Source organism: Gaeumannomyces tritici, assembly GCF_000145635.1.
Source record: "Gaeumannomyces tritici R3-111a-1 unplaced genomic scaffold supercont2.4, whole genome shotgun sequence".
Classification (NCBI taxonomy): domain Eukaryota; kingdom Fungi; phylum Ascomycota; class Sordariomycetes; order Magnaporthales; family Magnaporthaceae; genus Gaeumannomyces; species Gaeumannomyces tritici.
In genome coordinates this window covers 4,457,100-4,471,758 of record NW_008804548.1, presented here as the reverse complement: position 1 = coordinate 4,471,758, position 14,659 = coordinate 4,457,100, and the positions used below count along the sequence as shown (strand labels likewise).

The following is a 14,659-nucleotide window of genomic DNA, read 5'->3' as shown; positions in this document are numbered from 1 at the left end:
TGGCAAAATCCCCACGAGGCCATGTCTTGGGCCCTCAACCGGGTTAGGCTGTTTATCAGTAAAGATCTGCAGGGGCCCCATGTCCGGGTTCTGCCGTGGCAAAAAAGCTTGCATGGCGGGTATGTCGATCATTCGAACGCAGCGGCACTCAAACAGGGACTATTTCAGGCTTATACCACCCATGCTAAATCTCGCAGCAATCAAACCTTCAACACACCGCCCAAAAACTCGGCCAGCAGCCCGTTTACGGTTTCCACATTCTCCCAGTGCCCAGTGTCCCCCGTCGACGATCTCCTTGCGCAGCATTCCCTCGGCAAACCACGACTCCATCCCATCAGTAAGTGCCGGCGGCAACGCCTCATCTCCCGATGCCATGACCACCATGCTGGGTAGCTGGATCGGGGGTACCTCGACCCCTTCCTCGTCCTCGTAGTTGACCCGCCTGGTGCGGTACCAGTTCGTGGGCCCGCGGAAAGATCTGGCCGCAAACTGCCGCACGTACACATCCATCCAGTCCTTGCTCATCAGCTTGGCGGGCCCAATAATCCGCAGCGTCTCGGGCTTTTGCACGCCGTCAGACACGGTGAAGGACTCCTCGCCGTTTGGGCCGCGGCCGTCGTAGATGCCGTTCAGGAACCCGCAGAGATTGGCATGCGAGTCGGCGGGGTTGTCGATGACGGACACGGCCTCGTCCCCTGCAAGCTGCTGCATGTAGCGCAACGACGGGATGGCGGCCACGTAGGCGTCCAGATCGACAAAGGCCCCGCGATCGGGCGGTAGGTAGGGCGCGTTGTGGCAGATGACACCTCGGAGCAGGTCGGGTGTCCAGAGCGCGGCCATTCGCCAGGCCAGCGCGGCGCCCCAGTCGTGGCCTATCAGCAAGACCCTCTTGTCGGCGTCGTCAGCCAGGACGCGGCGTACCAACTCCCGCATGTGGGACGCCATCTCCTTCAAGCTGTACTCCTGGGCGTCATCCGGCGCAGAAGTGCCCCCCATATCCCAGCATATTAGGGGCGATGACGCGAAGGCCCAGAGGCGGGGCGATCAGGGCGGGGATTTGGTGCCGCCAGGTCCATGCGGTGTCTGGCCAGCCATGGAGCAGGAGGATGGTGCCGCGGGGGGCGACGGGCAAGGATTCGAGGTTAGTGGTAGGTTTTGCCGCTGGCCTGGACCGAGGCGTTGCGTCTTCGGGGGCTAGGGGTGACATGTTGGCAGATGCGCCCTTGACTCGAGGCTGAGGCTTAGAGGATGAATCCGGGTTGTGAGGGATTTAAATATGCGAGAAATGCGAATGCACGAGGCATTTTGCGCGACGTCGCGGTTGATGAGGATTGTCCTCATCGGTCGGAGGCCTCTCGAGAAGATTCAGTTTGCATGGAAGAAGCTGTATAGGCTGGGTAACCCGCGTTTTGGGTAATGGCTTGGTTTTCGGTGAGGGTTGTTATCGGCGTTATTGTCTGCGTCTTTATCACAGGATAATACACCTTGCAGTAAGTGTTGGGCTGTCTGCTGCATATATCCAGTCTTGTCCTGGCTGTTTCAGTTTTCCGCCACCACACGCCTCCGCCACATTAGTTCATCCTCACATCAGTTCGCCCTCACATCATCATGGCCACAGCAATCACAGAGTGCCCCAGGAAGGCGGGCTGCCCTTACCAGAAAATCCCCGGCCCAACAGCCTACCCCCTCATCGGCAGCATCCCCCACCTGGATCTCAAAGCACCCTTCGAGTCCATGCTCGCTATCCAAAAGAGTACGGCCCCATCTTCCAGATGATATTTGCCGGCAAGCGCGAGATAAGCGTCTGCACCAGGGAGCTGGCCCACGAAGTCTGCGACGAGACGCGCTGGCACAAGCTGGTCACGAGCGGCGTGTCGACGCTCCGGCAGGTGGTGCAAGATGCTTTGTTTACGGCCCACCACGGCAACAGGCAATGGGGCGTCACACACCGCATCCTCAGGTCCATCTTTGGGCCGCTCAGCATCCGCGGCATGTTTGGCGAGATGAGGGACTGCGCCGAGCAGTTGTGTCTCAAGTGGGCGCGCCACGGCCCCGAGGAGCGAATCGACCTGGCACAGGACTATACGCGCCTGACGCTGGATAAGATAGCGCTGTGCATGATGGACTACCGGTTCAACAGCTTCTACCGCGATGGCCAGCACCACCCGTTTGTCAAGCACATGGTGGCCATCCTCAGCGAGGCCGACATCCAGTCCATGCTCCCGGACTGGGCGGGCGTTTTCAGGCCCAGAGCCATGCGCAAGTTCAAAAGGGACATCCAGCTCATGACGGACCTGTGCAGGGGCATGGTGGAGGAGAGGAGGGCCCGTCCGGTGGCGAGGCACGACTTTCTCAACGCCATGCTCAAGAACGCCGACCCGGAAACTGGCGAAAAGCTAGACGACGACGAGATTGTGCGGAATCTCATCACATTTCTCGTCGCTGGACACGAAACCACGTCGGGCATGCTGTCTTTCGTGACGTACTACCTCCTCAAACGCCCCGAAGCCCTCGCCCGCGCCCAAGAGGAGGTGGACGACGTCGTCGGCACGGAGCAGATCACAGTGTCCCACATCCAGAAGCTCCCCTACCTGGACGCCGTCTTCCGCGAAGCTTTGCGCCTGATGCCGACTACGGTAGCCTTTTACGTCACGCCGTACAAGCCAGAGTTGCTTGCAGGAAAATACCTGGTCGAGCCCGGCGAGGCGGTCTGCTGTCTCCTGGATCCCATCCACCGCGACAAGGCCGTGTACGGCGACGACGCAGACGGGTGGAAGCCCGAGCGTATGCTGCAGGAAAAGTTCGAAGCCCTGCCGGTAGATGCCTGGAAGCCGTTTGGGAACGGACAGCGCATCTGCCTGGGCATGACTTTCACGTGGCAGGAGAGCAAGCTGGCCATGGCCATGTTGTTGCAGAACTTTGACTTGAGCATGCATGATCCTGACTACAAGCTCAAGATCAAGCATCTGCTAACCATCAAGCCCGACGGATTCTACATCAAGGCGAGGCTGGGACGCGGGCGGACGGCGACAGATCTGCACAGGGAGCTGCGAGGGGATGTGAGCCAAGAGGATGTAAGCCCAGTGGCACCCAGCATTGGCAGCAGGCAGATCGCAACTCTCTACGGGCCAGACACGGGCACCTGCGAAGCCCTCGCCAACCGTCTGTCCTCGCACTTGTCCTCCAGGGGCTTCAACCCGACTGTGGCGACCATGGACAGCGCCGAAAACCTGCCATCGCTGTCCGTTTTCATCCTGGGCACGTACCACGGCAAAGCAGCCGCCAACGCGAAAAGGTTCATGGCCTGAACAGAAACGCTGCAGCCGGGCGATCTGGGCGGCAAGCAGTTCGCCGTACTGGGCTGCGGGCACAGCGACCGGACCAAGACCTTTTATCTCATGCCACTGCTCCTCGACGGTCGGCTCGCCGCGTGCGGTGCCGGAAGGGTGCTGGAGATGGGCAGGATTAACAACGCCAAGGACGACGCATTCGAGATGTTGGACACGTGGACCGGCCAGCTCCTGGGCCGTCTGCAGCCCGACGCCGTAGCCACCATGCCCACTGCAGCGTCGGTAACAGTGACCAAAACCCCTGGCCAGACACCCCAGCCACCCAGCCCTCCCCTAGGCTTTTCCACCGCCACTGTCACGCAAGCAAGGGCTCTTGTTGTCGATCCAGCGACCAACCGCGTGGAGAAAGGCCACCTCGAGATCCTGCTGCCCGAAAGCATGGCTTATAAAGCCGGTTGGCACGTTCAGATCATGCCGGTAAACGACGAGGTCATGATCCAGCTTGCTCTGTCCCGCTACGGGCTGGACAGCACCGATATTGTCACTGTCAGTTCGTCCGGCTTCAAGCTCGACAACGTGCCTGTCGAAATCCCAACCGTCGCGTCCCAGATTTTTACGGGACGGGACTTGCGTCGGGCCGTCGGTAACCCGGCTGTGCTGGACCAGCCTGTCAAATACGCCGTCGACGACGCCACCCGAGCCCAGCTCGCTCAGATCAAATCATCCAACCTCGAGGCCATGCCGCAAAGCCTGCTCTCTATTCTGGCATCCATCCCGCACTCCTCTCTCCCATTGCCGCTCCCCATATTCGTCACGCTCCTCCCACGTATGCTGCCCCGGACCTACTCCTTTTCGTCTAGCCCGGACTACCTACGCAGCCGCTCCCAATCTATCAGCAATCGACTCCAGGCAACCCTAACGTTCTCCGTCGTGGACTAGTCGTCGTCTCCGACCCGCGGCGTGGGCTCAAACTACCTCGCCACCCTATCTGCATCGTCGTCGCTGTATGTTTCGATCCAAGAAGGCCAGCGAGACGCCTACCAGCGCTTTCGCCTGCCGTCCAACCCAGCCACGCCCGTCATCATGATCGCCGCCGGCACTGGCATCGCGCTATTCCTCAGTTTCGTGCAACAGCGCTCTCTCTCGCCCGCGCCGGAGCCAAACATGCTGCTCCTATTCGGCTGCAAGACGCCCGCCGACGACCTCTACCGCGCCGAGCTGGACGCACTCTCCGGAGTCGTCACCGTGGACCGTGCCTACTCCCGCCAGGACGGGAAGTATGCCACTGACCTGATCGCGACGCGGAAGGACCTGATCAGGATGTGGGGTGAGGGCGCTGTCGTGTTTGTGTGCGGGGCCAAGAAACTGACCGATGGTGTCAGAGAGGCACTTGCGCCTGTGCTGGGTGGTGACGAAGAGCGGTGGGATGAATATGTCAGCTGGGGGAGGTATGTCGTTGAGGTTTTTGCCTAGGTAGTATCGCCAGTGAATGCGCCTCAGTCACAAGTTGGACAGTGTTTGCCTTCCGCCCCGTCAAGAGGCCAAACAAGCTACAGCGGCGTACGTGGAGCTCATACCATCAAGCAGATGTCGCACGAGCGCCGACACCAGTCGTAAGACCGGACAGCACAACGATCACAGGCACTGACACAGGTGCTTTGTGCGAGATCTGGCCTCGGATGGAACCAACAGTGATGGCACGATGAATAACACTGGCAAGGCAGTATAAAAGGGAGCTCCGGGTCCTGACATGTCGTCTGCAAGCCATGCCAAAATGTGCTACATCTACCAGGATATCCAGCATTGCCGCTGCGTAAAGGCCAACGCCAAACGCTGCCCCCACGCAACCGAGCTCGACGAGGAGGATGCGGACATCGAGTTCAATGTCATCAGCCATCTCCCTCGTATAGGGTGGGTGGAAGTCCGCGGGACTGCGAGCAACGGCTGGTTTAGAAGGCACAAGAACTACCCGCCGACCTGCAGCGACTGGATCAGCGAGCCCATCGTCAAGTGGTGTGAAGCGTGCAAGAACGACTGGAACCTGCCCCGGGGCTTCTCGTGTCCCGACTGGGGCGGGAATATTGAGGATCACCACCATGTGGACAAAATGTGCAAGCCGTGCAGAAAGACGCCGTCATGCAAAGAGTCAGACCCAGAATTTGAGGGGCATGACGACAAGGGCTACAACGGCTACCTGATGAGGAAGAAGGGCGGGGCGGTAGGGTGGGCTGAGGCCGAGGTGTATATAAGGAAGAAGGCGGACAGGAAAGAGGAGAGTTGTGTGATTTTTTAACGAGCAGATACACCAGAACTCCTCGTCTCCTCAATGGCGCACACGTTAAAAACGCCAAAGACAGGAAAGAGGAGAGCTGTGCCATTTTGTAACTGGAAGCGGACGGCGAGCGGACGGCGAGCAGACAGTAGATACGTCAGAACTCCCTCGTCTCCCCAACGGCGCACACATCAAAAACTCCCTCCTCCAGCCCCGACCTCCGCAGTGCCTCCTTTAGTAGGCGCGGCGGGTCTTCCACCGCCTCCGTGGTAAGCACCCAGGTCCCCCAGTGCACGCCCATGGCTCTGGCGCAGCGCGTGTCCTTGAATATTTCGACGGCGTCAAACGGGTCCGAGTGCACGGGACTAAAAAGCCACCGAGGATCGTAGGCGCCGATGGGGATCAAGCCCAGGTCGAACGGCCCGCGCAGGCGGCCAATGTCGGCAAAGTCGGGGTTGCGCGGCAGGTCGGCGTGCTGCGGGCCGTAGTCGTCCTCGCCCCGCGGCAGCTGCGGGACGGCGCGGTAGCCCGTGTCGCCGCCGAACCACACGCTGCGGCCACCCGACGACACAGCCCAGCTCGCCCACAGCGTCGTGTCCCTATCGCTCAGTGTGCGCCCGGACGTGTGCTGGCAGGGCAGGCAGGACACGGTGGCGAGGATTTCGTGCTGCGCGTCCTTGTCCACCAGTTTCAGCTCCCTGTCCTCCCACCAGTCCATCTCGGTGACGTTGTCGATGCCGGAGGAGCGGAACCAGGACGCCAAGCCCAGGCCCACGAAGAAGTGGACGCCGGGATGTGTGGCCACCAGGCCCTTGACAGTGTTTAGCGACAGGTGGTCGTAGTGCGAGTGCGAAATGACGACGGCGTCGACGAACGGTAGGTCTTTGGGAAGACACGGCGGCGGCGTGATGCGGGCGAGGTTCGGAGGCATCCATTCCGGTAGCGGGGAGCACGTCTTCTCAAAAACGGGGTCGAACAGCAGCCGCAGCCCCGAGGGGAACTCGATAAAGTAGCAGGCGTGGCCGAGCCATGTCGCGCGGAGGGAAGCGGGCGGGGCTCGGGTCTTTAGGAGGGCGGGCTCGACTACTTTGATCTTGTGGTCCTTTCCGTTGGGCATGGCCAGTTCCCCTCGCCATTTCGCTCTGTCGATGTTAGCTGTGGCTTCCTGGCGGACTAGGGGACGTACTTGAGCGCACGCGACCCCTGTTGCGTTATGGACAGCCGCACGCCGGCCGACGGGTGCGGGTTGACAAAGCCCACGCGCTCGCCATGGCGGCCCAGGACATGGTGGGCCTTGGCGGCGGCGCTGTCTGGGACCGGGCCAGTCGTGGGGGTGACAGAGGCTGCGTAGGCCATGGGGGTCGTCGTCGTCGGCACAAGTCGCTTGGGTAGCCTAAGGGCTACAGACGGGGCAAGCGCCGTGGACCTGGCCAGCGACGACGCCATGGTTATATTGGAGGCATCGTAGCAGAAGACGCACAGCGACGGCGGGGCTCTTTTGGTGGTCAGAAACCGATCCAGCTGGCCCCGCGGAATTTCGGGATCGAATCAAGATACATGTGGGCTGATATCAGCACGTGGCAGACCCTGGTCGGTGTTTAAACCCGCGGGCTCGGGCTGGCTCTACAATCCTAAATCCGACGCGCTACATTCTTCGCATTACTACCCGTTGATCGTTAATCCCGTGCCCATCCCCTAGGCCGCCACTTGTCAGCATCGCCCAGTCGATCCGCCGTCAGCCCGGCCTGCCCGGGGTTCGCCATGCCCGATTCGAGCTGCCGCTGGTAAGATTTTTGCCGCAGCCTCTCGGCCTCGGCTGGTGTTAGATGAAGCTGAACTGTTAGCCGGATCCCACGCACTTCCAGAACTTCCCATAGCTTACATAAATCTCGATGCCCACGGCGTGCAGGGCCAAGGCCAACCACATGGCCGCGCCAAAGCTGAGGTCGATGGCCGCGCCGACGCTCTCGGGCCGGCCCAGAGTCATACTGGCCGCCACCAGGGCGTGCTGGTCCGGGTTGGTGCCGCTGTAAAAGGCGGCGCACTCGGGGTATCGCGCCAGCATCGCGTCGCGCCCGCCCACCAGGCTGGCCACCTTGGCGCATGGCTCGGGCATGTAGTAGCCGCCCACGGCCGTGACCACGTACGCGGCCAGGAACATGATCAGGCGCGCCGTCACGATGCTGCCGGCGTAGAACCAGGCCCGCAGCATCCACGCGCGGTGCTGCTCAATCTGTCGCCGCCGGATGTTGGCGTACGCCAACGCTAGCGACGCGAGGAAGGCGATCCCCAGGAACCCGACCCCGGTCTGCGTCGCAAGCGTGCCGCCAAACGCCCGGCGCGCCACCGGGAACGCGCTGGCGGCTCCCACGGTCGACAGCAGAAGCACCACATACCCGTTGGCCCTGTGCGCGGCGGTGCGGCGGCGGATGGCGGGCACGAACTGGAAGCAGGCTAGGAAAGCGGCTGGCAGCACCGTGGCCAGGTGTATGATGATGCCGATGCGCTCGAGCGAGCCGGCCGCCGAGTAGTAGAAGCACTCGCCGGGGGCGGCGTGCCGTGTCGCGCTGCTGGCTGGGCTCGAACCGGCGCTGTTGCTGCAAAAGACGCCGTCGATGTCGAGGAACGGGAGCCGCGCCAGCGTAAAGCCCATCAGCGCCCCTGCAAACACGACAAACAAGCCAAAGTTGTAGGCTTTGGTGAAGCCCAGGGGGTGGTAGATGCGGCCCATGAAGGACTTTTGTGGTGTCGGCGCTGTGCTCGATCGTGTTTCGGAAGGCAAGGCTGGATTCTGGGCGCTACTCTCGCCGTCCATGTCTTCTTTTTCTCGCGGCATGATGTCGATGTGGCTGTTTGACCGTTCGACTCTCATACCATACGTTGGTTTTTTTGCGAAAAGGAAATATTTCCCTCCCACTCGGACAACGAAACCGACATTATCCCCATCATTGCGTCCGTCACTCTCCCTTCGTCACTCAAGGTCTTTTAGTCGCCATTGTCACCCATCCCGATCCGGACTGGTCTATGAGTGGCTTGTGTGAATACCACCCATTAACCACTATTGGCCTCATCTGGTTGGCCAGCTGCCGCCCAGCCTGCTCGCTTGCGCCTACGTCCGTACCATTGGGACCAGGATTCTGGTAGCGGCCGTTTTCGCCTTGGCCAGCCATTCACCGCCATCCCTTGCTTCATATTGGGTCTGATGTCCCTTCATTCCATGCGTCGGTCCACGTGTTCGGCAGCTTTCCGTCACACTGCTCGACGCCGGTCGCCGATGGCCGCGTCGGAAGCGCTGCCCGCGAGAGGCTGCCCGCGAGAAGCTCCCGTGTCCAGAAGATGCTGTGCCACTGCTCTGCCCGACTCACTGCCGACCCCGCAGGGCAGTTTTCCCGAGACGCACACCTTAATTCAACGTCGCCATGTAGAGCACGTCGCCAACTTCTGCGACAAATATTGACTACATTTACGCCGTCATCAGCGGCGCTGCTACATATAGCTTCTCAAACCGGCTTCTCATCTTCTTGGGCATGGTCGCCATCTTGCCCGCCATCCTGTCCTGCCCCCAGCCAAACGCCGAAGCCCAGCTGTCTACGAAACCGCGCCGGCCGTCGCTGCCGAGGGCTGGCTTTTTCCATGCCTCGAGCACCGCACCGTAGTGTTCTACAGCATCCTTGAGAGGCTCGGTGGGCTCCCAGTCTGCGTTGGAGGCGACCGGCTTGGGAAATACCTTTTCGGCCGTCAGGCGCACCAGGGTCGCGTCGGCAATGTTGTAGACCGGAAGATTGTCGCGCGACTTGATGGGCTTGGGCGCCGTCACCAGCACGCCCATCAACAGCGGCATCGATCCGTCGGACGACTTGAGCAACTCGCCGACGTTGTTGTTGCCGCCGGTAGGGTCCTCGCCGGGTTTGTCTGGGGATGTTAGCTGGGACTAAAGAGAGAGGGGCTGCCGAGGGACTGCAGAGGGACTGCAGAGGGACTGCGGAGGGAGGGACGACTTACACTTGGACCATAGTCCCCGCGGCACGGATTTGATGTGCTCCTCGACACGCCACCGCGCCTGGCCACCCGCCACCTTGTCCTGGGAGATCTGGAAGGTCAAGGTCGACTCCATGGGGGTGAGTAGGCGCATAGGCTTCCCGAATACGTCGAGGCCTGCGTCGGGCGAGCCGTATGTCATGAGCAGATCTGTGACGCCGTCGTCCTCTGCCTCTGGGTCAAAGTCGCCGACCCGGTCGAGTCTGACGTAGTTTACGGCCATCTTGCAGCCGATGACAAACGAAAATGTGCCGGCCCGCACCACCCACTCGGGATTAGGCTGCTTTTCGTAGTCCTCGGACGGGTTCAGAAGACCAGACTGCGGGAGAAAGACGTGCCCCTCGTTCTTGGGCCGGATGGGCACGGCAGGGACGGCAGGGACGGCAGGCTGGGCAGCCGCGGCCATCGGGCTGACAATCTCTTCCTCGACGTCTGCCATGAGTGCCTTGGGCGCCGCCAACGCCACCGCCGGCTTCTTCTCGCTGGCCTGCAGCACGAGCTCGTAAAACTGCACCAGTCCGACAGCATGCCACTTGGCGTCGCTGTCGCCAAAGTCAATGTCGAAGCTGGCAACCCAAAAGTCGACATGGACGCGGCCGGCGACAGGCGGCCCCCAGAGGTACAGGCGGGCGCCGAGCTCGACCCCCAGCGTGAAGCTGACAAAACCGAGGTCGACCTCAAACTCGCAGCCGACCGAGATGCCGGCCTCGGCCATGAAGTGGAACGGCTTGTAGTTGATGAGAAAGTCGGCCCATGCGTCGAACCACGCCTTGATGGGCCCGGCATGGAACACGGCTTTAAGGCGGCCGCCGCCCATGCACGCCTTGGGTGTAATGGCAAAGTAGGCCTGGCCTGAGATGCTGAGGCAGCTGCCAACCTGCCAACTGATGCCGAGCCGCGGCGGGTTGGGATACCCGACGGGCACCTCAAAGGCCTGGTGGAAGCCGCCGAGGGTAAAGACGAACTGGCCGACGGTGCTCGGGTCGGCGCGCGGGGCGTCGAACCAGTAGTACAGCGCGGCGCCGCCCACGAGGTGACAGTCGGGGTGCAGCACGTACGACCGCGGGCTGAGCTGCGCCTCGGCCTTGAGCACGCCGTAGTCAAAGTCGACGACGACGCCGATGCCGAGCTCGACGTGCGCGTACTTGAGCGGCGACGCGGCCGTCGGTATGTCGGCCACGGCCACGCCAAAGATGGCCAGCTTGACGCTCGTGCCGAACTGCACCAGCACCACGGCGTCTAGCGAGATCATCTGGAAGGCGCTGATCTTCATGCCGGCTGCGAACCAGTACGTGTCGTTTTGCGGCTTGAACCAGCCCGCCGGTCCGGGGTCCGTGATGCGGAGCAGCACGTCGAGCACGTCGTCGGCGCCGGACAGTGCCGTCGACTCCACAAACGGAAATTGGGTAATCTCCTCGGGCCGCGGCAGCCGCACCGACGAGTTGTAGCCGAAGCCGCCCGTGATGCCCGAGATTTCTGCAAACTCGAGCGTGATGAGTGGGCCGTTGAGTTTGGCGAACACAAAGATGGACGTAAATGCCGGCCCGTCCTTGGGCGTGGCGTTGCCGTAGAAGCCAGCCGCCATGAACTGGTACGGGACAAAGCCGACGACCAGCCCACCGGCGTAGTAGTCCAGCTCGCCCGTGTTGCCGTGTCGGATGACACCCGCGATGGTCAGGGGCGGCTTGTTGAACACGGCGGCCAGGCCATCGATCTGCACGTCCAGGCCCGGCAGGTCGTCCAGGGTCTTGATGTCGACGCCGATACTGAAGCCGATGAGCGAAAAGGCCAGCGGGCCCATATCAAACATGGCGTCGAACTGGATGCGGATCTTCTTGTCCTTGTACTTGAGCCCGATGTTGCTGATGGACAGCGGGCCGGCCTTTTTCTTGAAGGGGGCCGTCGCGCTGGACCCGCTGTCGTCCTCGGCGGGGGCGGCGGCGGGAGCGGCAGCGGGGGCGGCGAGCGCGTGCATGCCGGAGAGGGCTGGACGCTCCGCCGGCTTGGGCTTCATGAACTCGTACGACAGCAGGCAGGTCTTCTCGCCGGCGTCGTTCTTTGTGATGACGGCTACGTGGCATCCCGCGCCCAGCAAGAGGTCGGCCGGGTTCATCTCCTTGAACTTGTCCTTGACAATCAGCTTGTTGTCCGCCTCGAAGCCCTCGTTGATCTGCTGAATGTCCTTGCGGGTCAGGCCGGCCACGCGGGGTTTGGCGGATGCTATCTTGGGAGGCGGGTCCTGGACCCAGAGGAAGTACAGCTGATCGAACGGCTGCGTAATATTGCCGACCAGGGGCACGTCGACGGGTGGCAGGCCCAGCAGGGCCACCTTGACCAGGCGTTTGGGTCGCGCCTCGGCTCCCCAGTCGGTGCTCTGCAGCTGGGCAAAGGCAAGCGACAGTCCGAGGGTGTCGCCGCCGAATCGGAGACGAAGCAGGAGCTGGAACGATGACGGCGTGGGCTTCGAGTCCGTGGGGCGGTCGTCCGTGATGGCTGGCTTTTCCTTCTTCTTCACGATGCTGAGCTTCAGAGCATCGGCTTTGGCTGCAAACGGGGTGTTTGCGACAAAGGCCGGGAGCTCGAGATCGTCCTCCAGATCCAGCAGGCCCATGATGACGTCGCCGATGGTGGCGGCCTTGTCCTGCGGGTTCACGGTGGCCACAAACGTCCAGCTGCCCGCCTTGTAGTCGTAGCTGAGAGCCAGCTCAAACACGGAGATCAGGAGCGTGCCCCTAATCTTGAGCTCGCTCGCAGCCGAGGTTGAGGGCTTGGACGTCTCGCCCGCCAGAGGCTTGGCAACCGTCACGTAGGTGTAGTCGACCGTCAGGTTCTTGACCATGATGGAGTCTATCAGGGGAAGGACGTGGTCCTTGGAGTCCTCGTCAAAGAACTCGGCCAGGGTGGAGGCATAGAGCCCCGACAGTGACGCGCCGAGCCTCCAGATTCTCTGCTCGTTTACCTTTTCGTAGTGCAGAGCGCCGCTGAGCAGGGCAGGCGCCGGGTGCTTGGAGTGCTCGCTGGGGTACAGCGCGGCGCGGATCTGTAGGTCCAGGAGGAATTCGGTGCTAGCACCCCAGGCGAACTTGGCGTCCAGAGACAGCTCACCAAGCTGCGGCTGCGGCACTTTGGACAAGGTGGGTGTTTCGGCCGTGATGGCGCCACCGAGGGCAAAGTTGTCCTTTGAGAGCTCGATGTAGGCGCGGCTGATCTTGCTAGGCACGCAGTCGGGAATGTCGCCGATTGTGATTCCGGGAATGACGTGGGCCAGGTAGATGAACTTGGCGGGCTGCGTGTTTAGTGAGGGCAGCAAAACCGTCCACTCCTCGTCGCTGGGGGACAACTTCCAGGTCGAAGTGGTGTCATAGTTGCCCCAAAACTGGCCGCGGATGGTCCCGATTCCGCCCACGTCCTTGCTCCAGGAGTACGACAGCAAGAAGGCGGCCGGGGGCTGGTCCTTGGTGTCAAATGTGGTAAGAGCCTCGATATCGAAGCTGAAGCTGGCTAGGCTGGGGCCCTTATCTTTCGGCTCTGTCTCTTCAGAGGCCAGGCCGACGCTTACCCGGCGGAGGGCTAGGTGGGAAACAAGCGGCTCTTTCTCTCCTTTATTCAGCAGCTCCCTTACCGCGTCCTTGAGAGTTGGCTCGTTGGATCGCTCGGCCAGCCACAGCAAGACGCCGTCCAGGGGGGCTTCCGAGTTGAAGAGGAAGGTGAGTGTCACTACGGAGCTTGCAAAGTCGACAGCCGCCGTCGTGGTGACCTTGGGCCCGTCGACAGCCTGGACAGAGCAGGTGATGGCAAAGGTGACCTGGCCGTCGATCAGGGGCATGGTACCGTCCGACGTCTTGGCCAGCGACAACTTGCGCTTGGTGACAGCCTCGGCGCTCTCGAGCGTAAAGCCGGGTAGGGCGCCGCTGAGGACCGTCTGCAGTGACGTGCTGTCGACCAGGCTGAACTGCAGCCGCATGATGGTCTGGTACGAGTCGGCCGGCGTGAACCATAGCGCGTTCCGCCGCCCCTTTGCGGCGCTGTCAGACTTTTTCAAACTGACGGGTATGTCGGCGATCTTGCCGGGCAGAAAGTCGCGGGCGTCCGGTATGCCGGCGAACTGGAACAGGCCGCCGACGTTGGTCTTGATCTCCTTGGTGTCGGCAAAGGTCTGGTCAAAGTCAAGGCCGCACACCAACACGGCGCCGCCTTTGATGAGGCCCGGAGCCGGGATCGGGGTGGAGTCGAAGGCCGTGACCAGGACGTCAGAGTCCGAGCTGAATGACAGGGGCACCGGCCTGACAAGATCGATTTGGAAAGACGTGATGACCTTGGCTGCCTCGGGGCCGGTGAGAAGCACCGAGGCAACTGCGTCCATCTGTGCAAACCATTGCGCTGTCTCGTCGGCCGCATCGAGATCGGTCGGCACTCCCTTGGGTGCGGCCGCGAGGATGAGCTTCCTCTCGGGGCCGAGGGCGGCGACGAACTTGTCGGTGTCGCCGCCCGAGAGAACCTGGCCGACGTAGGTGCCGGTCGGCTTGACGGCGGTGCTCGCGTAGATTGTGTACGACATGTCGGCTGGTGTCTAGTGAGGGCATCTACGCGTTGCCGTCTTGGCTGGCCTCGTCGATCTGGATGGCTATGGGGTCCAAACACGCTCGCATGGTTCCAGCCAGCGGCTCCCTCAGAGCCTGCTCCCCCAGAACCTGCTCATCCCTGGCAACCTGCTCCCCTCAGAACCTACTCACCCATCCTCGGAACTGCTCCATGTATCGGTACAACCCGAACCGTTCTTCAGCTTCAGAGGCCGAGAATATCGCCGGGCTGCAGCTGGCGGGCTACCGAATTGGGTTTGACCGGTCTGGGCTGGCTGAAGCATCTGCCACGTTAGTGTTAGCGGTGATAGCTGTGCGTCTTCGGGCATGTTGGTGCATCACAGCGTGGGGATGGCCAGTGATGGCGTCGTGACGTGCCCCGTTAACTGAATTCAACAGCCGCTAGTGTCTGCAGGTGTTCTGGGCGTCAGTGGTCTGGATGTCCGGGAGCTCGGGCTGTCCTTCCGATCTGTCACGCA

General features: G+C 61.8%; 5 protein-coding genes across 5 annotated transcripts; 1 reads left to right on the top strand and 4 right to left on the bottom strand.

Moving 5' to 3' along the window:
- Nucleotides 1-93: 93 nt before the first annotated feature.
- GGTG_08946 (epoxide hydrolase 2) lies at nucleotides 94-1,835 on the bottom strand. The gene has a single exon (XM_009226788.1). It carries the CDS (start codon nucleotides 994-996, stop codon nucleotides 160-162), a length of 837 nt encoding a protein of 278 aa, XP_009225052.1. The 5' UTR covers nucleotides 997-1,835; the 3' UTR covers nucleotides 94-159.
- Nucleotides 1,094-5,647, top strand: GGTG_08945 (hypothetical protein; the record flags this gene model as incomplete). Its single annotated transcript, XM_009226787.1, has 6 exons — nucleotides 1,094-1,141; nucleotides 1,698-3,295; nucleotides 3,374-4,100; nucleotides 4,230-4,738; nucleotides 4,829-4,903; nucleotides 5,055-5,647. 6 exons carry the CDS (start codon nucleotides 1,094-1,096, stop codon nucleotides 5,581-5,583), a joined length of 3,486 nt encoding a protein of 1,161 aa, XP_009225051.1. The 3' UTR covers nucleotides 5,584-5,647.
- On the bottom strand, nucleotides 5,138-7,085 carry GGTG_08944 (NAPE-hydrolyzing phospholipase D). Its single transcript, XM_009226786.1, has 2 exons — nucleotides 6,749-7,085; nucleotides 5,138-6,704 (listed from the first exon to the last, which is right to left on the bottom strand). The coding sequence occupies exons 1-2, from the start codon at nucleotides 7,006-7,008 to the stop codon at nucleotides 5,720-5,722; spliced, it is 1,245 nt and encodes a 414-aa protein (XP_009225050.1). The 5' UTR covers nucleotides 7,009-7,085; the 3' UTR covers nucleotides 5,138-5,719.
- A 212-nt stretch (nucleotides 7,086-7,297) lies between these two features.
- GGTG_08943 (hypothetical protein) lies at nucleotides 7,298-8,594 on the bottom strand (the record flags this gene model as incomplete). Its single annotated transcript, XM_009226785.1, has 2 exons — nucleotides 7,445-8,594; nucleotides 7,298-7,378 (listed from the first exon to the last, which is right to left on the bottom strand). Exons 1-2 carry the CDS (start codon nucleotides 8,432-8,434, stop codon nucleotides 7,298-7,300), a joined length of 1,071 nt encoding a protein of 356 aa, XP_009225049.1. The 5' UTR covers nucleotides 8,435-8,594.
- A 290-nt stretch (nucleotides 8,595-8,884) lies between these two features.
- On the bottom strand, nucleotides 8,885-14,585 carry GGTG_08942 (hypothetical protein). The gene is made up of 2 exons (XM_009226784.1): nucleotides 9,565-14,585; nucleotides 8,885-9,474 (listed from the first exon to the last, which is right to left on the bottom strand). The coding sequence occupies exons 1-2, from the start codon at nucleotides 14,156-14,158 to the stop codon at nucleotides 9,026-9,028; spliced, it is 5,043 nt and encodes a 1,680-aa protein (XP_009225048.1). The 5' UTR covers nucleotides 14,159-14,585; the 3' UTR covers nucleotides 8,885-9,025.
- Between the last annotated feature and the right edge of the window lie 74 nt (nucleotides 14,586-14,659).